We start from the raw sequence: 24007 nt of genomic DNA on the forward strand, positions 1-24007 counted from the left end.
ATGGAGCCCAGACTCCTCTGCTGGACCACTTGCTTCCTCCTGGCCAGCTGGTGTCTGCCGGTGCTGCCCTGCCCCAGCCGGTGCCTTTGCTTTAAGAGCACCATCCGCTGCATGCACTTGATGCTGGATCACATTCCTCAGGTACCACAGCAGACCACGGTCCTGTAAGTTCACACAGATCTCCCCAAGCCCTGTTCAGCCATGCTCTATTGCTTTTTGGCTGGACTGAGTGTAACTCCTTTTAATTTAGGATTTCTGATACTCTCCCTGCTCGCTTACTTGGAAGAGTTCCCCCCCCCCCACCCCACTTAACAAATAACTTCCTAGTTCTGCTCTGTTAGACTTTAAATTGTGAGACATGATGAGTTGGCGTGGGTACAGTTCTCTTAACATCTTCATGAACTTAACCACTGAGAATTCTCATCTTTCTTTTTCCTTCCTCTCCAAAGGGTTCTCTCAATTGATTCCTTTTCATCATCATCTCCTAAATCTTTGGGACTCTTAATTGGATGTCCGTCCCATTTGGAAAGAATGAATTTAACTTCAAGAATGTAGTTCCATTTGATTATGTGGTTTGCTCTCTGCTTCCTAGGAGTGTGATGTCCTCACTCCCAGCACTTTATCACTATCTGCCCCAAACAGTTCTGCAAATGGTCCAGCATAGCTCTCAATGCTTAGTAGACTTGCTGAGCAGCTACTAGACTAATTTAGCATTTAGTATTTAGGAGGCATTGTAGAATGGTAGAATAAACCAGAATTTAGGAGTCAAACAAATCTGAATTCAAATCCTATCTCATTGTTATTAATATTGGGATAAGAGCAGTATAATTGATACTTAGGTTAAATATATCTATGAAAGAATTAGTAGAGCAAATCTCTTATTATAACTTTCAAGCTTTATGTTACAAGAAGGGGAGGGGATGCTGAAAGACCATGCAATTCCAAGGGCTTTCCTTGGGCAAAGATGAAGTTTTTGTGATTGCATCATGTCTGTGGAAGACCGAACAGCTGTCAGAGTTTCCAAGTTTGTTCTTGGGCAGAGGGAAATAGCTCCTGGAATTTGGAGATATTAATGTTTAATATCATCACTCTAAATTTTTCTGTCCTAATCATGAAATAATTCTTAATAATGAAAAGTCCAAGTTGCATAGAAAATTACATGTATGATTCATAGATCTTTATTATTGCAAAACATTTTTTTTTGGTTAATCTTATATGCATGCAAATATGAAGTAAGTCTTAACTGTAAAAATAGCAAGACATTCTCAAGCCTAGGGCCACTGCATATGGCTGTGTAGACAGCTCTAGAGGTGCCTTTAAATGCAGAACCATTCATTTGTCATTTTGTATCCACAGCTTTCTGGCAGATAGCAGTAAAGCCTTAGAGAAAGGGCAACTTGTCTAATCAACCAACATGACATTAAATAAAATGCTAACTAAGTAAGGTCCAATCTCTATCTAAAGTGTACTCCCTAGGTGTTTCAAAGAGCAGCACCCACTAGGTACTTCCAAAGGCGATTAACTGTAAAGACATCAGTTAGAGGAAGCCTGCTACCATGTGAAAAAGAAAGCTTAGACTCTGAGCCAGTTATCCTCTGTCTACAGTCATTCCTACCAAGTGTGTGGCCTTGTGCAAGTTGTCCACATTTCTGTCTCAGCTTCTGAAACTGTGAAATGGATTTTCAGATTGTGTTCACCTGTTATTTTGTGATTTTGGGGTTGGGGTTGGGGGAGTACTGGAAATTGAATTCAGGTTTGAACTCAGAAGTACTCGACCACTGAGCAACATCCCCAGCCCTATTTTGTATTTTATTTAGAGACAGGGTCTCACTGAGCTGCTTAGTGCCTTGCTTTTGCTGAGGCTGGCTTTGAACTCGCGATCCTCTTTCCTCAGCCTCCCCAGTGGCTGGGATTACAGGCATGAGCCACCGTGCCTGGCACCTGTCAGTTACTTTGAAGATTAAATGAGTTAGTGCATTTTAAATACTTGGGAAATTGTCTAGCCCTGTTAAGCACTGTGAAGTTTTAGTTGCTATCATATCTACAATTAAAGACAGGAGTTATAAATTCAAAGACCTCCAAGAACCTGGCTGATTAATTTGAGGGGTGTAGGGTGAATGAAAAACTGCTGTGTGAGTAGAATGAGGGAGAATTATTGGCCTCAAGCTTGAGTGCATGGAGACAGTTGGGAGCATGGAAGGCAGTGATGAAGGCAGTCTGGTCATATTTTTTCAAGAAAATATGGATGTCAAAAATAAAATTCTTGCCAGGTGTGGAGACAACTGTAATCCCAACTGCTAAAGAGGCTGAGGTCAGAGGATTGCAAGTTTGATTCCAGGCTAGGCAACTTAGTGAGACCCTGTCTCAAAGGGATAGGGACGTAGCTCAGCGGTAAAACTGACCCTGGGGTTTAATCCCCAGTACAAAATAAAACAAAACAAACAAAATAACTAAAACCAGAAGAAGAAGAAAGGAAAGAAGGGAGGGCAAAACTCCTAGCTTTTAAATATTAGTAGCAAATAAATTTTTAAAAAGTGAAAGGCAAAAATACCCAAGTTCACAAATGCTTTTAGCTGAAGGCCTTCAGTTTGTGACTGCTATTAAAAAATGGTGCAAAAGCTGAGAAATGAACGTAAAGCCAATATAAATTGGTGTCCTGCTCCTTTGGGGCTAAAAATCTTTGATATACAATTATATTTTTATGTAAGCAATTTCATGAAGGACCACTAGTGATCTCGTTAAGAAAAGATTTGTGAAAAAGCAAAGCCAGTCAACCTTTGAAAGCTAAGGTGAATGAATGCTGGCTGAATTTTTCCTAATAGAAGCATCAATAGTTTCTGTTAAACCACACTTCAATTTATATGTATTGTCACTCTAACATAAAAAAACAATGCAAATAACATATTTAGCACTGGGAATGGCCAAAGTGGTTAGTAAATACTAGTTAGTAGTATTGCTATAGTTTTCTTGATTTTCTTCATCTTTAAATGTTTTTACAGTTTTAACTTGAGTACAGAAGATATTTTCCTCATCCATAGACAAGAAAACTTAAATGTTTTTAAAGATTATGATGATCAAGATTATAAGTTCAGAAAGATACAAAACTATCCCCTTAATTGTAATTTGATTCCATCTTATGTTAGTCAACTTTTCATCTCTGTGACAAAAATACCTGAAAAAAAACACAAGGAGGAAAGATTTCTTTTGGCTCATGGTTTCAGAAGCTACAGTCCATGGTCAGCTAACTCCATTGCCCTGGGCCTGATGTGAGGCAGAGCATCATGGCGGAAGGGCAAGGTGGAGGAAAGTGTCATCTCATGGCAGCAGGCAGATGGTGGGGGAGTGGGGGGCTGGGCACAAGATATACCCTTCTAGGACACACTCCCAGTGACTATGTCCTCCATTGAGGCCTTACATCCTATAGTTTCCACCACCTCTCAATAGTCTACTCGATTATGAACCCATGAAGGTGTTACTCCATCAGTGAGGTCAAAGCCTTATCTAATCACTTCTGCAAAGTCTCACCTGAGCATTGCTGCACTGAGGACCAAACCTTTGCAGGGACATTTGAGATTCAAACTATAACACATCTATAAAGATGGCATTGTATATTCCAAACTAATATCCCTTACCGTACAGGAGACAACCATTTAGAAAATCTCAATCTTTTTTTTTTGGAGAGAGAGAGATAATTTTTAAAAATATTTATTCTTTTTTAGTCTTCGGCAGACACAACCTCCTTGTTTGTATGTGGTGCTGAGGATTGAACCCGGGCCGCACGCATGCCAGGCTAGTGCGTTACTGCTTGAGCCACATCCCCAGCCCCCAAATCTCAATCTTCATACTATGAATTTCAATATAGAAAAATCTTTTAGAATCATAATTTGCAAACTATAAATTTCTAAAAATGAGCACAACATTTTAAGGGAGACTGTTCATTAATCAGAAGCAGTATTGTTTGATTGGCTTTAGTTGATTCCACTTTATCCGCAGGCCATTAGGTTGTACTTTCCAAATCTTAATTACCAGTTAAGAAATGTGATATTTTCACTAACCAACATATGGAATCAATTCCATATCCAATACCTAATGCCCAATGGGGAGTGGTTAAAATGTGGTACACATGATCAATGGAACATTATTAAACCATAAAAAGAAAATAAAGTCCTGTCATTTTAGGAAATGTGGATGGAACTAGGGGATGTTATGCTGAGTGAAATAAGGCACAAAAAGATAAATGTCGAACCTACAAAACTGTTCACTTCTTTGTCGAACCTACAAAAATTGATCTCATAGCAGTAGAGATATACCTGGAAGAGTATACCTCTCAGAGTAGAGAGCAGAATAGTGGTCACTAGAGGCTAGGAAAAGTAGAGGGCGGAGAGGAGAGGGAGGTTGGATCAGTATACCAAAATACAGTGCCATAGGATGAAGAAGTCCTAATGTTATACTTCACAACAATTCATTGTGTATTTTACAAAGAACTAGAGAAGAAAAGTTTAAAGATTTTCAACATAACAAATGATAAATGAATGTTTAAGGAGAGGAAATGCTAATTACCCTAATCTGATCATTACACAGTGTGTATACACTGAATGATTTCAGTGTACCCCGTAAATATGTACCATTAAAACTCCTTTTAAAAAATAAAGACATGAGATGTTCTTAGGATTCCCAGGAGTGGGAAGATGCAGAGGCAGATGTGTTCTGTCACTACAAAATGGAACATACTTTGAAAACCATATTGAGCACATTAGAAAAATGTATAAGCTTAGGGCTGTTTTAATGACTGAGGATTTGAAGATTTCCCCCCAAATTCTTAAAAACAAGTATGGGGTACAGTGGTCGTGTGCTTGCCTAGCATGTGAAGGGCCCTGGGTTCAGTCCCCAGCACTGCCAAACAACAACAATAAAAAAAAACAAAGCAAAACAAAAAACAAAACTACGTTGAACATAGAATCCTAATCATTGAAGTGAAGGCATTTTCTTTATGTAGAAAGCATGCCTTGCCCTCAAATAACACAAAACTCAGGGAAAGATGGGGGTGGGGAATGGAAAATGACTTAAACTCAGATATGAAAGAATGGATTTGGCTGATAGAATTTTCATCTTGTTCAAGAAGGATTTATTCAGTTCTTTTAGCTAGACTTTTGTTTTTTTTCATCTAACTCTCTGAGGTTACTTTGACCTTTGAAACAAAATTTTTCATAATTTTTTATAACTGATGTCACTTACTGGCTTTGAGCGATCCCTCCACAGTAGTGAACAGGGATGAATTCTCTGGACCTGCCCCCAATCTGGTGTTATTGAAATGAAGGTCGACAGGACCCAGATGAGCTCTGTCCAAACTGAAATGTACACAGTGGTACCTTTGGTACCGGTTAGGGAGAGAAATGGAACTAAAAGTTGGGCCTTTTTCACTATGAAGCTTTCTCCGTAGTAAGTCAGGATAGATTAACAACTACAGCAAACAACCCCACCCTCCGGGCGACCACCTGTAACCCCACTGCCCTTAGGCCTCAGGCCTGTGCAGTACTGGGAGGTGGGCTGGGGGAGGCCCCAAGGAAGCTGGATAAGGGTTGATGGAGCCCAAGCAGGGTTGCGGGTGAGGGGAAGGCAGGCAGGTCGAGGGGTGGAGGCCGGGGCCTAGTGGCGCTGCTGGATGTCATCCTGATAGAAGCAAATGTACAGAATTCTACACTTGGGAGGTTGCTGATGCCAGGCTCCATGTTAGTGGTCCTGGGATTTCCTATGACCTTACATGGTATGAGCTGATGAAATTATTGGAATATGACAGAGTTTCCTACACTAAACTTCATTTCCGTCCTCACTGTAGAGTCTATAAGTGAGGTGAGTGAAGCATTATGGGAATAACAGCTTTGGCTGTAATAGGAGGCAGCAAAACTGGTCCCGTTCTAGTTGAGGAACTACTACACACGTGGAAAGGCAAAGAGACTGGTGTGAGAAGAACCTCTTCTGTTTTGCATTTATGGAGTAGCATCTCCTTTGTCAAGTAGATTGGTAATGCTGAGAGCAAAATTAAGTGACAAAAGAGAAGGAATAAAATTGTAGAGAGAATTTGTTCAACTCCCCCCCCCCCCCCCCCGGGGGGGCATCCTGTGTAGGAGGTAGGGGCTCAGAGGTACGCTCAGTTGGGAGACACTTGAAGAGATGCAGTCATCAGGGAGAAGGGTGTATGTTAATTAAGTCAAAGGGAAGAAGTCTGATTTCCTGGGGGAGGGGAGTTAGAATGAGAAAAGGCTATTCTCTCTGATATGCAGATGCTAGCACACAATAAGGAGGTGGGGGGTGTCAACATACTTTATATACAACCAGAGATATGACAAATTGTGCTGTATACATGTAATAAGAATTGTAATGCATTACGCTGTCATTTTTTTAAATCAATAAATAAAAAAGAATAGTACTTTGGATTAGACAAAGGGGAATGAAGGGAAGGGTGAGAGAATGGGAAAAGGAAAGATAGTAGAGTGAATGGAACACAACTTTCCTATGCTCATATATGAATACACCACCAGTGAAACTCCACATCATGTATAACTACAAGAATGGGGTCCTAATTAGGATAAATCATACTTCATGGATGTATAATATGTCAAAATACATTCTACTGTCATAGGCTGGAACTCTGGTAAGCTCTGCAGGAAAGGAAAAAAAAGAAGAAAGAAAAAAAAAAAAAAAAGCACAAAAGAGCCCGGACTGATAGTCCGGCCTTCAGCCGTGCACTGCACAACTCCCAATTGTGTAGTCATGCCACGTGGTGAGCCTGGGGAAGAAAGAAGGAGAAAACAGAGAATATAGAAACCGAGAAGAAGGAGGAGTACTAGGAAAGAGAATTCTCTGTCTTTCAAAAGACAGGAGAGGTGATCAAATCTGGCAGAAGTTGGTGTAGCAGAGTGCAAATTTTGCCTCGAAGACATTGGAACAGAAGGAGAGGGTCAAAGGGATTTTGTTTATTTATTTTTTTAAATGGAGAGAGGTGGTTCTTTGTTGTAGGAAAAGGAATGAAAATAGTGTAGGAAGAGGGAGGATATAAGGGAAGAGCGATGAGTAGGGTTTTTATTGGACTTCTCAGTTAAAAAGGGAACTGCCAGTAAGACGTGTATATTACACAAGTTAACTGGGACCCCAGAGTCTCCCTGGGTCAGGCAGGCTGCAGACCTCCTGACTCAGTGGACAGATGGGAGACCTCCTTCCAGCAGGGAACCAAGACATCTGGAGGCCATTGTGGCTGCAGCAGATGGCCTTCCCCAGGCCAAGAGGAGCCCGATGCAAGGCAGAGAGAAACCAGCAATATGAAGAACAGCAGATGTTCAACCACTTGATGTTTTTGTGATTTTTTTTTCCTTCTGTAACAATGGTATCTTTCACAAATAATTTTAACACGTTTTGTTTTACTTAATGAAATGTTAAATTAGTTGCTGATGGTGATTCAGGTTTGAATGATCTAAATGTTTATTAAAAAAAAAAATGAATAGGTACCAGTATGACTAAACCATCCTGGTGAGTTCCTTACTTAGTGCATATATGTTCCTTTCTGCTCTGAAGTCCAGGGCCTGCTTCTCAGGACATATGGGAGAGATGTGTCACACAATCCTCTGGCTAATGCATAAAGATGACCATGTCTGACCAAAGTTGAAATCACAGGACACTTTCCACATTCAAAAGGAAAGCATTTATTTATTTGAGGTGGGTCCTGCTGTGTTACCCAGGTGGACCTTGAACTCCAGACTCAAGCAATCCTCCTGCCTCACCCTACCAAGTAGCTGGGACTATATACAGGTGTGTGCCCCTGTGTCTGACTAACAAAAACTTTAAATGTGCCTTTCTTTCAGGCAATAGATGAACCATGAGAAATGACAAAGGTTTTACTGTCAGACTCTAGACTCTGCCATGAAAAGCTCATATATTTAAAACAAAAGTTTTATATTTACAACCTACCTTGTTCTCCTGTTCCTGGTTGGTTTGAATAATTTTGTCGATGCCCCCATGCTTCATCTAAGTAGAAAAACAAAAACAAAAAATGAAATAACCCAAATTACAAACTATGTGATTTTTTGGATTTTGTTTGGATTTAAAAAAAAAAAAAACTTAAATATGGTTTCAGTGAAAAATACTATAAAAAAATTCTCAAGTCTGCTAACTTCATTTTTTTTTTCTTAAACTAACAGAACCCAAAGTCCTCATTTAACCTCAAGTGCTGCAGAATGCTAGTGGTTAGATACATAATAGACATCTGTAATATTGTGTGCAAATGACTTCCAAGAGGAAAGATGTCTAATCCCTTCCTTTCTTCTTTCCTCTTCCCTCCCTCCTTCCCTCCCTCCCTTCCTTCCTTCCTTCCCTTCCTTCCTTCCTCAATGCTAAGGATTAGATGCAGGGTTTCTGGAATGCTAGGCAAGTGTTGTCCCTCTGAGCTAAACCCCTTGCCCTAGGATATAGATCCTAAGATTCATCTACTCATCGTCAGAAGTGTGAGCCCCATGCTTAGTGAGATGAGGCCGTGGCCTACATGCATTGCAAAAAAACCCTAGAGGTCGCCCAAAGATAGACTTCCCAAAGTTTACTAATTCCTGGCATTTGCCATGAGCTGCCTTTGAGTTATATCAGATAAGACTCCTATGAAAAAAACCCATTTCCTCTGGCAGGAATATGGTCTTCTTGCCAATTAAATAGGATGACTTCATCACCTTATTAAATGAGCACCTACCAGAGTCTTGCCTCTGATACAATTAGAACATGAGTGGATTATGTTTTGGTTTTGGTGCTGGGTATTGAACCCAGGAACACCTTATCACTGACCTACATCCCCAGTCCTTTTTAAAATTTAATTTGAGACAGGGTCTTGCTCAGTTGTGCAGGCTGGATTTAAACTTGTGATGCTCCTGCCTCAGCCTCCCAAGGAGCCAAGATTATAGGCGTGGAGACGATAGGCACGCATCCCCCCTCCCCAGCCCAGTGTGGATTATGTCTTATTAAGTCACAGTAGTAAATCTGGGGACACAGTGCTGCTCTTCCTGCCTGAGATGCATCCACACCCAACTTCCTGAACTCAGCCCCTCCTGCTTGTGCTACAGAGGTCAGCTCTGAGTCCACCTCAAAGAAGATTCCTCCATTTTTTTTGCTCATTCCCAGTCTTCATGAAATGCCCTCCGGTTTTACCTGAATCATGGAACATGCCATGTGGAATAAGTATTATTAACCTGTCTTCCTGACATACCGAGTCTCCGCAGGACTGTGAAGATAGACAGCATCTTTTATCTGTACCCTTAGGGCTTGTCCCCAGAAGATGTTAACTACAGAAACGAACCCTTTGGCACAGTGAGGGGTGCTGAAGGTGTCGCACCTTGGACAGTTTTATGTAGAATTCCACTCTGGAGCTGCAGGCCACTATGTCTAGCAGTGGGGACTCTCGGGACAGAAACAATGTTGATTGTGACTCTGACCTACTGCTTCACCACCCATGTGGAGGATCACTCTCCTGGAAAGGGCGTGTGGTGTGGCTGAGGAAAATAGTTCCCCAAACAAAAGTCCCTGGGGAGAATGAGGCAAGGGAGGAAACAGATTTAGAGGCCAAAATTCTGACAGACAGACATAAATTTTTTTGTGGTGATGTATGTTGATGCTTAACCCTGAAATGCTGTGAGGGGTCGGGTGTGGGTGGGAGACATTGATGCAGATCTCTGTTTCTCTGCTTGGTGCCTTGGTTTCAACCTGGGGTAGACAGACTGTGAAATGGTTTGACCTGGATCAAGACACCTTCCTTCCTAGAACTGTTTCCTTTCTGGCTTACCCTGCCCTGTTACAGAGACAGATTTTTGCCACGGACTTTATTTTGGCCATCTCTAAAGTTGAGCACAGTTGGAAAGCAGTTGCAATGTGGAGAATTTACTTTTAAAATATTCCAAGTTGGCTAAATACAGCCACCAAATGGGGATTATAATACAGTCCCTAGGGGGAATCCTGGACGTTCTCACCGTACTGTCCCAAGGAAATGGTACCATTAATCATTATCCTTTTAAACTTACCAATATTAGTTCTAGTAATATTTGTTTTATTTACTCATGCCTTACATTTTCTCATTAAAGACATCAAGTGTCTGGGCTGGATGGTAGCTTCGTGGAACAGAGCTTGCCTGGCATGTGTGAGGCACTGGGTTCGATTCTTGGCACCACATATAAATAAACAAAATTAAGGTCCATCAACAACTAAAAAATATTAAAAAAAAGATATCAAGTGTCTGATTGCTGTTTTCAGTTAAGGGCAAAGGTAAAAATCAATGTTTCCCATCTACTTTTTAAAATATTATTTTCTCTTTTTGTACTTGTTTTATTTTTGATCATATTTTCTCTGAATCATCGTCTATCTGAATCCTAGCCCATATCCATTATTATATTAAGAATGGAACTTATACGAAGAAATCTTCAAGACTGAGATGTACCTCAGGGGTAGAGTGCTTGCTCAGCATGTGTGTGGTCCTGGGATCGATCCCCAGTACCATAGAGGAAGGAAGGAGGGAAGGAAGGAAGGCAGGCAATATAGGTCATTATTAGGCACTGATGGATTTTACGTATGCTATTGAATGTCCATTTGCCATTATCTAGTACAATGTTGTGCAAAACTTCTTGTGTACCTTTTTGGACTTTTTTCCTCTGATGGATTTGAAAAAACAAGATTTGGCCAGGGTAGTAGAGAGTCACCTGACTGACGCTATCATGGATACACTTGTTTTCCCCAGTCCCTAGCCGCTCCCTCAGTTTAAGAAGGGCTTTTTGTTTTATAACTTTCAAGTTCTGAGCAGTTGTAGTTGTTCTGTACAGGGCACAATCCTGAAGGATCCCGTGTCGTGTCTGTGAGGCTTGGATGGCACCTCCCATAGTCCTGGCCAATTTGGACCACACAGTTGTGAATATGATTCTAATCACGCTTAGAATAAATTCCAACAAAGGCATATGACTGTTCTGGCCCCAGAGCCACCACTATATTTTAGCAAGCTGCTTGGTGTAGTGGAAAGAGGAAATTCTTCCAAGTTCTTACTGACCATAATACAGTTCCTAGTTTTCTTAGCCATGAACATCATAGTTCTGAACAAAGTTTCATACCAGTGGAAACCATGGCTTGTGCATTGTGCATGTTTTTCAATGTCTAGCTTGCACTTATCAGAAATCTGAGATGAAGGGAGACTCAGGAAAATTCTCCCTTCATTTTTCCATTGGGAGGTATGTTTGGGAAAGAAGGAGAAATCTTTTTAAGATTTAGAAATTAGATTAAGAAATCTTAATCTAATTTAATCTAATTAAATCTTAATCTTTGTTTTTGTGTATGCACAGCTGAAAGAGTGTAGAATTTTAGTTTTTTAAAATAAAAGAGAATCCTTGGAGAAGTACAATATAGCAGTCTAGAAAGGATCAGGAAACTCTGGAGATCTAGAAGGAACCCAGAAGGGGCAGGGCACAAACTGGGAAAGGAAACCACTTTTGAGCTCCAATCTCTTGGGAACAGGAGAGGAGTGAAACCAGCCTTAATATCGGGAGAGAGTGGATTGCAGACAAATAGAGCAATTCCCCAGACAGTCCGTGAAGAAACTGGTTTCCTGCTGGCAAGGGGGGGGGGTGGTCTGTTTAACATCTGAGCACACAGACCTCAATCTGAGATTTGAGACAAGTATATACAAACCTATTTTAAAAGGTTAGGTCCTTCTGCTCTGTATTTCAGTGCTCTATTTCAGAGCATATGTACTTGCTCCTTGACAGCTTTAATCAGCCTTTATATTTACTTACTTAATCTTTCCCCCTGACATTATAAACTCTGCAAAGTAAGGGATCATTCTCTCTTAGTTAACACTGTATCCTCAGGTCATCGGAGAATTGGGAACATAGGAGGTACTCAATAAGCATTTTTCAGGTGAAGGAACTTTCAACATTTCCATTAATAATGCGGCAATGGTGATACATGCCTGTAATCTTAGCTACTGGGGAAGATGAAGCAGGAGGATCATGGGTTTGAGGTCAACTTGGACAACATAAGTGACACTACATCTAAAAAAAATAAGTGACAACAGCAAGCCTATCCTGTGTGCATGTCAGTTGACTAAATGTAGAAAGACATCTGCATATAGATCCTCAGCAGTTTTTACAACCCCCTGGAAAGCACATATTATCTTTAACATTTTACAGATTCAGCTTTGCATCTGCCACCTGCTCCTCTGCTGGGAAAGAGCAGGGTCTTTCCTTCTAACAACAGAACAAGGAGGTAAGATGGGTTTTGTGTTTATATGTTTTTTTAAATATTTATTTTTTAGTTGTAGTTGAACACAATGCCTTTAATTTATTCATTTATTTTTATGTGGCGCTGAGGATTAAACCCAGGGCCTCGAATGTGCTAGGCGAGCGCTCTACCACTGAGCCACAACCCCAGGCCCGTTATTTTGTTCTAGTTCTGGGGATTGAACCCAGGGGCCCAACAGTGAGCTACAATCCCCAACCCTTTTTAAGATTTTTTTAAAATTTTGAGGCAGGGATTGGCTAAGATGCCCAGGCTGGCCTCCTACTGCCAATCGTCCTGCCCCAGCCTCCCGAGTCACGGGGATGGCAGTCGACATTTGCCACAGGAGAGCTGGGCTTTGGGGTAGGGGAGTTGGCCTGTTTGGTTGGAGGGGTCCTGAGGTCCCCTCAGGAGTATGAATGGCAGGAAGGAGCAGTGTTTCCGAAGTCGGGGCTGAGCTGGATCCCGAGGCAGAAACAAGCAAGACTGGTGCTTTTAAGGCAGGCAGAAGCAGATGAGGAGAGAGGGGAGGCAGGAACCTCCTTTCCAACAGGCAGGAGGGGGTGCTCTATGGACTTAGCAGACGCAGCACTACCTTAGTAATTAATGACCTTGCGATCTTGCCCCCAGGGGCTGAGAGCCAGGTGAGAGGTGGTATGATGTAAGGGATACCCCTGAGGTTCAAGGTCTTCAAGGTGGTGGTGGTACAGAGCAAAGCCCATCTGGTGCTCTCCAGGGACCACACCCAGGCTCTATTTCTCCTGGGAGCCCTCAGAAAGATGCTGTCCCACCCATTTCCTGGCACCTGCCACTGCCACCTGTCCAAGCCACCCAATCTCACCTCTTCCCTGCACTAGCTTTCCGGTGGCCCCTGAAAACCCATTTTCCACACAGCAGCAGGAGGAAGGCTTTCTTCCAGGTGCTGCTCCCACCCCACCCAAGGCTGGGTCCACTTGGAATTCATCACCCACCACCACCCACCAGCCTTCTTCCCTTTCCTCCCTCAGTCCCTGGTCTGCAAGTCCTTGTCCTTCCAGTAAGCCCTAAGCCATGACATCTAGGATGGTGTCTAACAGAGTTGACCCTTAACCATTGTTTGATGAGTGGATAAAGAAACAGAGAATCCTGGAATCTATTTGCCTCAAAAAAAAAAAAAAATAATAGTGCTCCTCAATTTCTCTGGGATGTGAGGAGAGCAAATAAGAAAAGGGTGCTCAGGAACCATACTTGGAAAAGAAAGCCTGGCTGGCTTGCTTACTTATTTGTTTATTGCATTGCAAAGCCTTATCCGTGCTAGGCAAATACTCTCCTGCTGAGCTGCATCCCTAGCCTTCTTCTTTATCTTGAAACATGGTAGAACTCTCCACTAAAGTAATAGTACATGAGATAGGAATGCAAAGGGAAATGTTATAATTAATTCAATGGTTCCTTGAATCTCCATAGTTTGGGATCTAAGGCAAGCTTTACCCCCAAATCACTTAGCGGTAGACAAAATACCACACTTGTAGCCAGAACCATGGGTGCACAAATCCCAGTGATTCAGGAGGGCGAGGCAAGAGGATTGCAAGTTGAGACCAGACTGGGCAATTTAGTGACTGTCTGTCTCAAAATAAAAATATAAAAGGACTGGGAATGTAGCTCAGTGGTAAAGCACCCCTGGGTTTGATCCCCAGTACTGGTGGTGGTGGTGAGGATGGCATATATATATATATATATATATATATATATATATATATATATATATATATATATATATATTTTTTTTTTTTAAAGAAAGAGAGAGAGAGAATTTCTTAGTATCAATTTTTTAGTTTTCGGTGGACACAACATCTTTATTTTTTTTATTTGTATGTGGTGCTGAGGATCGAACCCAGCGCCCCGCGCATGCCAGGCGAGCGCGCTACCGCTTGAGCCACATCCCCAGCCCAAGGATGGCATATTTGATCTTTTTTTTTTTTTGTGTGTGTGTGTGTGCCAGGTATTGAACCCAGAGGCACTTTACTTCTGAGCCACATTCCCAGCCCCTTTTTAAATTTTTAATTTTGAGACAGGGTCTGGCTAACTTGCTGAGGCCGGCTTTGACCTTGTGATCCTCCTGCCTCAGCTTCCTGAGCTGCTGGGGTTACAGGCATGTGCCACCACGCCCAGCCACACTTGCTATTTGAATGCAGGTGTGATTGGTAATGAATCTTCTTTGTTTTACTCTTGCCTCTATAAAGTATAAGCGTCTACACTTGATATTTCCTTTTCTTTTTGGTGTGTGTGTTTTGGGGTGGAGCAGGGGGAAGGGGTTACTGGGGATGGAACCCGGGAGCACTTAACCACTGAGCCACATCCCCAGCTCTTTTTATTTTTTATTTTGAGAAAGGTCTCACTAAGTTGCTTAGGTCCTAAATAAGTTGCTGAGACTTTGAACTTGGGATCCTCCTGCCTCAGCCTTCCAAATCACTGGGATTATAAGCATCTGCCATTGTGCCCGGCATATTTCTTTTTGATTTTTCTTCAAAACAAAGTGTGCACCCAAATAAAATCTATTAATGAAAATTGGCATGAAAGAAAATTTAACTTGTGAGCTGCTCCCATGCCTGTGTCTAATTAAACCGTTGTTTTCTTTTTCTCATACAGTTTACTGCTTTTTCCTTTTAAAATATATGACATTTAATTATCCTAGAAAAATCTCATAGTTTTTAATACATCAGATAAAACATTCGAAAAAGTAAGCATCTACCTTGGGTTGTTCATTTAAATCTTGTTGCATTTTAGATTGATGTTATAAACTTCCCAGAACTGAAAAAATAGTGAAAAAAATTTTACTACATGTTTTGCAAATAACATTTATTATTGTTCAGGCAATAATAATGTTCTGGAATAACTCAGTCTTATGTATGAGAATTAGCCCCAAGGTGCACTTAGACTGGGTAAAGAGAGGCAGACAGATCCAGGATTGCACAGAGTGCAATTTATAGGGGGACTTACTGTCATAAGCAAGGTCTCAGGTGGTAGCAAAACCAGTTGGGTCCTCATAATTTGGGTTAGAAAGAGATGTGTATTTGTGTGTTAGGACAAAAGTGACTTTATCCTATCTGGAATGTACTTGGTTTAACTTCAGTTGATATTGAAGAATCAGTTACATCCCTGGAACCAGGGTTTGGTTGTAAAGCTTCACATACTCTCTAGTGGCTTTGTTTATTTACAGTTTCCTGGGAAAATATGCAGGAAAATCTATGATAATTCTGGGAAAATCATGGTGGTTATAATTCAAGATGGCTGCAGACACTCAAGTGGAATCTATACAAATAATAATGGATGTAAGAGTTTATTTTTTAAAAATGCCTTTATCCAAAAATAAGTAAGCCCAAGGTCCTTTTAATTTCCAAATATTTGTTCTTCCTTCTAAACTCTGAACTCCTTTGTATTTGCTTTCTTCTAAAACATACTTCTTGGGTGGATTTCTCTCTCTCTCTCTCTCTCTTTGGTTGTTGATAGACCTTTATTTTAATTATTTACAACGATGCTGAGAATCGAACCCAGTGCCTCACACATGCCAGGCAACTATGCTATCTCTGAGCCACAGCCCTAGATCCAGATTTATCTTGTAAAGATAAGTCTTTTGCCATTGTGGTCTTGGATGTGTTTTGTGGAAAATCAAGCCCATGTAGGATTGGAGAGAGTGCAAAATAGAAGAAGACAATGATCATTGTTTGTCTTTTTTTGTGTGATGTGGTGTTTAAAACTGTGCATACTTGATATCATGGTGGGTCACAAATCAGATTGTGTAACTTGTTTTCTTCTGTCCCTTACAAGGTATGTGATGTTGGATAAGTCTTTCAAGACCTGTCTCTGGGTTTTCCTTTTCTCTTAATCAATAAAATGAAGGCTACACCTGCTGACTGTCCACTGTTGCTCATCCTGAAAACTTACATATCCCATTTCACCTTTGTTCATCATTTGTGCCTGTTAAATTCAACATTGTCCTTGCTGGAAAAGAGAAAAACTGAATTTTAGCTCTCTGGCAGAGCGTTCTGAATAAATATTGATGAATGAATGAATAAATGAATGAATGAATGAATGAATAAATAAATAAATATTTTCTAGAAATATCAACATATATATCAGTCAAGGATAGGTGTTCAATTTTGAGTGAACAAAAACATCACCATATGAATGACACAAAAACACAGCAGAGACAAATATCAAGTTTGTGTAGAGGAAAAACCGTCTGCTGAGACTCATTGTCCTGTGATGACAGAGTCCCAGGAATTTGTCCTATTGAACAGGGGAGGTAGGAAGGTGTTAAGTGTGGTCACCCTACAAGGATGGTCAGAAAGCACCATGTCCAAAGAAAGAGCATGTAGAAAGAAAAGGGAAGAAGAAGTGCATTAGTGGGGTGTGTTCTCCAGGGGGAAGCAGGAATGGGGCATGGAGACCTTCAGCCTTACAAACCAAACCAGAGCCTGGGACTCTCTTTTCCAGAAAAGCTCCCAGGCCCATGAGATATGGACTGTGAAGGGCAACAGCCAGGAGAAACCAATACTGGAAAGAGACAGCTGAACCCACTCACTCCCTGTCCACAGGACTTTGACACAGTAGATGAGAGGAGGGAGCTCAAGATACCAGACTCCTTGCTTTGAAGACATCTGAGGTCAAGTTTGTGGAACAGTAGATACTAGTTATACTCCAGAGGGCTTGAGGCTCAAAATGCATCTTTATCTGTGACATTTGTACTTTTGCTTTCTTCATTTCACACCCAAGGTAGAATAATCACTGTTTCCTTCATTCCAAAGGCTGTTCCACAAATAGTGGAATGGTGGCCTCTGGCCACCACCTCCTCAGCAAGGAACTTTCTTTCACTTTTGCTTCTATTCTCAGCCCCATATTCTGGGTGAGAATAATTTCATCCTTCACTCCAGAGGAGTGAGATTTCCTGATTCTCAAAATTACTAATGTTTTCCCAAATTATTACTGACTTTACATATATTTATTACTAATAGCTATTATATTAATGAAATAATGAACTAACAATAACAACATCCCATTTTATTACTTGAATTATCCTTTAACCCAGGGATTCTCTACCACTGAACCACTTCCCCAGCCCTATTTTGTACTTTAGAGACTGGGTCTCACCGAGTTTCTTAGTGCCTCACTATTGCTGAGGCTGGCTTTGAACTCATGATCCTCCTGCCTCAGCCTCCCAAGTCACTGGGATTACAGGTATGTGCCACCACACCTGGCCCCAGCCCTTTTTATTTTTAATTTTGAGTCAGGGTTTTTCTAAGTTGCTGAGGGCCTTGCCAAAAAGCTGAAGCTGGTCTCAGACTTTCTATCCTTCTGCCTTGACCTCCACAAATTGCTGGGATTACAGGCAGGCAGTACCATGCCTGTGTTGAGTCATGCCTTGAGCATGAATGTTCTCAGTATTATCTTCTGAATCATGCTAGTTACGTCATTCAAGTCCTTTGGCTGCTCCAAACAACCAGCATATGTTGTTTGTAAGAAAAACAAAACAAGGAATTCTGAAGTTAGAGTGAAAACAAGCTTTAGAGAATGTTCAGTGGATCAAGTTCATGGTAGAGATAGCTTGTTCCATTTAAAATATTTAATTCTATGAATGGTCTTGAAGAGGAGCCCAAGATTTTCACTGGAGACTATTTACCTGAGAGAAATGTAGGGCCACTGATGTTTGAAAGGCATCTCGGTTCTTCATGTAATTTTTGACCATAGAAACATGGCATTCTGGAACATTAGGTAATTTCAGTAAGAAAATATATATGTGAAGTCATTTTAATTTAACAGTAATATAATTTTTCCTGTTATAAAGATGGGTTAAATAAGTCATTCTGTTTTTCAGTTGTTTCAGTAAAATTTTGTATTGTTTTTTTCCTACACAGATTATTCTTTGTTCTGAAATTTACAGAGCAGCATTGTAAAGGGGGAACAATGAGGGATGACAGCTTCTAGCTGCAGGGAGAAAGTCCTGGGCCTCCTCCTATGTGTACCTCTGATGAACGAGTGTGCAGTTTATTGTGTGTTCAGGCATTCCTTTATCTTTTATTACTAGATGCAAATTGCATTTGTTTCCATACAATATTGATGCGATTAGAAGCGACACTTGTATAAAAAGAGATGAAAGGAGCTAAGAGTCACTGGAAGTGGAGTGCATCAGCCAGGCTATCTGACTGTCATATCTTCTACTTCATGTTTATGAACTGCTGAAAGGCCCTCAGGTTATTTAGCTACTCACAGGGATTCTCACATTGCCTTGATAAAAAATGTGAACAAAATGTAAGAAATCCACCAATGAGACACTAGTCTGAGTGTATTATGCTGATTGGGTTAAGGGTTCACGGAAAAACATTTTAAAAAGCATAATTTGTTAAGGACAAATGATTAGATTTTTGACTGTCATCACATCCACTTGGGTTTCTTGGTAGTTTTACATGGGCTTTTCACACATTACCAGATACGAAAGCGATGTCGCATGGCTATGCTTTCACAGGAGTTGACGAAGGAAGTAAAATTATTTGTGAATATGCCCATTTCTTTGTTTTTGTTTTGCATTACTGGAGATTGAACCCAGGGGGACTCTACCACTGAGCTACATCTTCTGTTCTATTTTGAGACAGGCTCTTAATAAATTGCCCAGGCTGTCCTTGAACTTGTGATCCTCCTCTCTTAGCCTCCCCAGTAGCTGGAATTGCAGGTGTATGTCACTGTACCCAGTAAAATAGGTTCTTTCTTGCTTGAGAAAAGAAAAGCTTTTTTAAGTTTTTTTTTTTTTTTAATTGTTTCATAAAACTTTGTAGTTGCTACACTAACGCTATGTTAAGAAGTGGTTTCTGAGCAGTTGTATTATGTCATTTCCTATTCTATTAACAAATGGCTACTAATATACATTTGTCTTCCAAATTGATTTTTTTTTTTTTGGAAAGAGAGAAAATATTTAATTGAAGTCTATGTGACTACCAGAAGAGATGGACCATCACTGCTTCGGGATTTCAAAAATCAAACCACTAGCTGGGTGCGGTGCCGCACACCTATAATCCCAGTGGCTCTGGAGGCTGAGACAGGAAGATTGTGAGTTCAAAGCCAACCTCAGCAAAAGCGAGACACTAAGCAACTCAGTGAGACCCTGTCTCTAAATAAAATAGAAAATAGGGCTGGGGATGTGCTTTAGTGGTCTAGTGCCCCTGAATTCAATCCCCACTACCCCCCCTCCCCACCAAAAAAACAAAAACAAAAACCATCAAACCTCCTAATCTATCTTAGGAACATAATTTTAGCACTATTGACATAAAATGTTTCAATTTCATTTGGCCAATTCCTTTCCAATGAGAATGCTTCTAAACCTTACTGAAACAAATCATTTTATATTGATACTATAACAGGAGCTTGAGTACTGGCTAATTAAGCCAAGTTAGTTCAGAATTCTTATACCCTGTGGAATTTCTCCCTGCTGCATAGAGATTCCCAAAATTCCAATGTGTATTAAATTTCAGTAATGGTTTTCCATTAACTTATCCTCTATCTTATATCAAAATAGTAGGATATTAATTCTATATACTTTATTTTTAGTAATACATGAGTAGGAAAAAAAATCAAAGTTGTCAGAATATCTTTTTTTTTTTTTTTTGCTATTGACTTCATACAGCTGGAGTGAAGTCTGCAAAGTTTTAAAGAAATGATGTGAACATTCTAGAAGGATAAACAAAGGCACATAGCCAAGAAAAGTTATTTAATTTCTCTTCTCTGTTTCTTCCCTGAGGACAACTATTCTGAACCACTTCACTTTCTATTAGTAAAGGCATTAAGTGTTATTGGACTCAGCAACCTAAAGAGATTTTCTGCAATGTCCAGTAGTTACTGGCATTTCAGACTGTGCATACATCAAGGTGAACATAACAAAGCACTTTACTTCATGCTGTTAGACGTGTGCACAGCTACTTGATGCCAGGTTCTGAGGACCAATTGAAATGGCTTAAGAACTCATCTTTTGGCAAAAGAAATTGGAATCAATCTAGTTGGTCTACAACTATACTATGCTAATTTAAAAACTATCCATATATGTATATATGCCTATATATATATGGATATCTATCTATCTATCTATCTATCTATCTATCTATCTATCTATCTATCTATATTTTAACCCTAGAAGAAGCTATATCAATTGTTATGGTTTGGATCTTACAAGTCCCCTGAAAGCCCAGGTGTTGAAAGCTTGGTGGTCAGCTTGAGGCACTATTGGGAGGCATGGAACCTTTAAGAGGAGGGGCCTAGTGGGAGGACTTTAGGTCACTGGGGGTGTACCCTTAAAGAGAATAGTGGGACCTCCAGCTCCTTTCTCTCCTCCTCCTCCTCCTCCTCCTCCTCCTCCTCCTCCTCCTCTTCTTCTTCTTCTTCTTCTTCTCCTTCTTCTTCCTCTTCTTCTTCCGTACCAGGGATTGAACCCAAGAGTGCTCAACCATGCAGCCATATCCCCAGCCATTTTTTTTTAAATATTTTATTTAGAGACAGCGTCTCACTAAGTTGCTTAGTGCTTTGCTGAGTTGCTGAGGCTGGCTTTGAACTCATGATCCTTCTGTCTCAAGCTTCTGAGCTGCTGGGATTATAGGTGTGCACCACCACACCCAGTTCTTCCTCTCTCTTTCTGCTTCCTAACCACCTTGAGGTGAGCAAACCTCCTCCACAACACACTTTTTGTCATGATATACTGTGCAACAACATGCCCAGAGCAATGGGATCAAGTAACCATGCACTCTGAAGCCATGAACCAAAATAATATTTCCTCTTCATAAGTTGATTTTCTCAGTTATTTAGTCATAGTAATGACCATCTGATTAACACACCGATAATTATGCAACACTGTATTTTTAAACTCAAATTGTATAAAACTATAAACATGTCTGTACATTTCCTATTGCTTGTACCATCGGCAACTGCAGACCCAAGAGGGCTGTACCCTTTTTATGAGTCAATTTACTTTATTCATTTTAAAACCTCAATTGACCAGCTTCTTAAGTTGAGTATAGATGTATGCTCTGTGGGGAAATTGTTTGATATACTCAGGACATTCATAAAACATTGAAGTGAAATTTTTGTCCACAGGAAAATGTTATGGGGTAAGGATATGTTATCTCCAGAAGATTGCTGTGTGATCTTTGTCTATTACCTATCTTTTTAGGTAGGTAGCACATCTTGAAGACATTGCCTAGAAGCTATACCTCATAGACTCATATCCTTCCTTTTATTTAACATACTATAAAGGAGTGAGCATATGCTAGGCAGATCATGCAGCGTAACTCAACTCATATGAGCAGAGGTTGAGAAGCATCTACCTATAATCTTGTTGGCCAATTTGTTCAACAAATATTTGAATCATCTGTCAATATCCTTTAGTGCGACAATTTATTCAACAAATATTTGATTACTAGGAGACTTGCGTTGTACTAAGAGCAAGGGAGAACATCATTAAGTTCTGTAAGGAGCTGGTAGTTGGTGGAGAACGAGAGTCAACTGTCAAAGGCGGTGTGGTCCTGCAGGAAGGGCGAGAGCAAGTTGTGTCATTAAAGACCAAACAAGCTTGTGTCTTCACAATGTCAGAATCTATTGAATAACAATAAGTTCATAAGCTATACCACTTTCACTGAATCCTTATGGGTCACCTGCTAGAAGCAGGACAATCACATGTCCTTTTATTCCATTCCAATCTTAATTTCTAATATGTTAACAGTCAAGTCACACATCCTACTTTACACAAATATATACATAGATCTCACAGATGACAAACCTGATGAAGAACTTGTTCAGGGCACGGAGTGTTTAACTTATTTTAGGCTGGGGTAGAAGTTTCAGAATGTCAGCTTGGAGTGTCAGCTGGAGATGTCAGCGGGTTGTACACAGTCATCATGGTCAGGAGAAAACTGGGTTGTGCCGAAGCCGGAAGACAGAGAATCAGAGGTCTGGTGCTGTGGCAGTTTTCCTGGTCAAGGTTGTGATGAATGACCAGGTGACAGGTCAGTGTGCCATGCTGTGTCTGGTCTTAGGGTACTCCTCCTTTATGGGTCTTAGGCAAGGGAGTTATATCTGGTGAGATGGATAAGTTGTGTCTGGGTTCCTGATATGACTGGATATTCATTCACGTGTCCCAGGGCCCCTGATTTAGTTTGATAAGTTAACACAAATAAGTTATCAATTAGTACCTTATTGTGCTGGGCAGATGGTGGTGTTTTACTTGTAAAAACAAGGTAGAGTCATTCTACTTTGGCACTTGTGGTCAAAATGGAGTAACTGATGGTCATCCACTGCTTTACAAAACGGAGTAACTCAGGGTTAGGCACAGCCTGAAAACTGCTGTTCTCTACATCATGGAGTAACCCACAGCAGGGTACAGTCTGTTCTCCCTAGGGAGAAAGGAATGAGTGCAAAAAAACTTTTATCTAGACAAGTCAGGGCTCAGTTGACTTCTTGGTGGTTCTGAAACACGGCAGCTGATTTTTTTGACCCGCTTCAGCATTGAAGTTAAACCCCTCTCCATGATCTTGCAAGAACTGTGAATATTCAACCCCAAAGTGAGAGGGAAGCCCTGGGGGCCCAAGGTCCAGCTAATGCTGTTCCTTACTGCAACACTCCCTCCTGATCCCTGGAGCCCTTAGCAAAGGCCAGACCTCAGAATCATGGGTGGGCAATGGTCCTATGAAGCCAGGCTTTCAATCTTCTCATCTGTGATTTTAGACACCAGTGGACAGAGATGAGTCCACCCTGCTGTGTTCTGCTGGACTTCCTGACCCACACATTGTGGGAAGTTGGGCAACAGTTGATAAGTGGAACACATTTGAAGAGGTGATCACCAAGAATGCCCTGGGTGGAGGGAGGTAACCAAGTGAGGGGACAGGAAAGCTGCTCTGGGCAGAAGCGCCTTGCAGAGGCTGGCAGTTAGGGTCATTTTCTGTATGCATGCCTGTTGCTCCCATGTGGCTTTCTTTTTCTTGATCTGGAGTGAATTATGACATTAGTAGATAATATCTAAGTATGGGGATTTAGTAGCAAGAACAAAGAGTTTCTAAGCCCATGTGATCACCAGACAATGGCCCTAGAAGGACCATTCCCATCTTTCCCCTTTGGTAACAATTTCCTTGTCCCTTTTCTTGCTTTGGAGGGAGAGAATCCAAAGGAACATGTTTTATATAAAGATAATTTTTATGCCATAAACAGAAGTGAGATTTTTCCACTCATCCTGGCATGCAAGAGGTCCTAGGGTTGAGTAAAAGAAAATAAATGAGACGCAGAAAAAAATTGGAAGTGAACCACTATCCAGAGACTAGGTACTGTATAACCAGATGCAGAGCCATGGTGAAACTGATGGGCTTCAAGACATTGCAGCATCCCAATGAATTATGAAGATCCAACTGATTGTGACCGTGCAGTCCAAAGCCATAGGAATCAGAGATCCTTTTGTGATGGCCACAAGCACGCTCATTCTTTAACATGTTTAGAGAACATGTTTGAAAATAGCAAATCAAGGCCATGTGCATGTATGTGCCCCAAGGATTTATGGAAATCTTGCAAAGCATGACTAAGAAGACATTCCCCCACAAAAGGAAATAATGTTTTAATTTATAGAGGACCTTTTTGCACACCATACATGTCTAATACAAATATTTTATTTAACCTAAGTGCTATAGTTCGAATGTTTGTGTCTCCCCACACCCCCAATTTATAT

General features: G+C 40.8%; 1 protein-coding gene across 1 annotated transcript in view; it reads left to right on the forward strand.

Moving 5' to 3' along the window:
* Nucleotides 1–24007, forward strand: part of Pxdnl (peroxidasin like) — a 452037-nt gene continuing 428030 nt past the window's right edge. The window contains exon 1 of the mRNA XM_027932810.2: nt 1–164. Within this exon, the coding sequence (XP_027788611.2) occupies nt 1–164 (164 nt within the window). The remainder of the gene's footprint in view (nt 165–24007) is intronic.

The sequence above is a fragment of the Marmota flaviventris genome, chromosome 15 (assembly GCF_047511675.1).
Source record: "Marmota flaviventris isolate mMarFla1 chromosome 15, mMarFla1.hap1, whole genome shotgun sequence".
Taxonomy (NCBI): domain Eukaryota; kingdom Metazoa; phylum Chordata; class Mammalia; order Rodentia; family Sciuridae; genus Marmota; species Marmota flaviventris.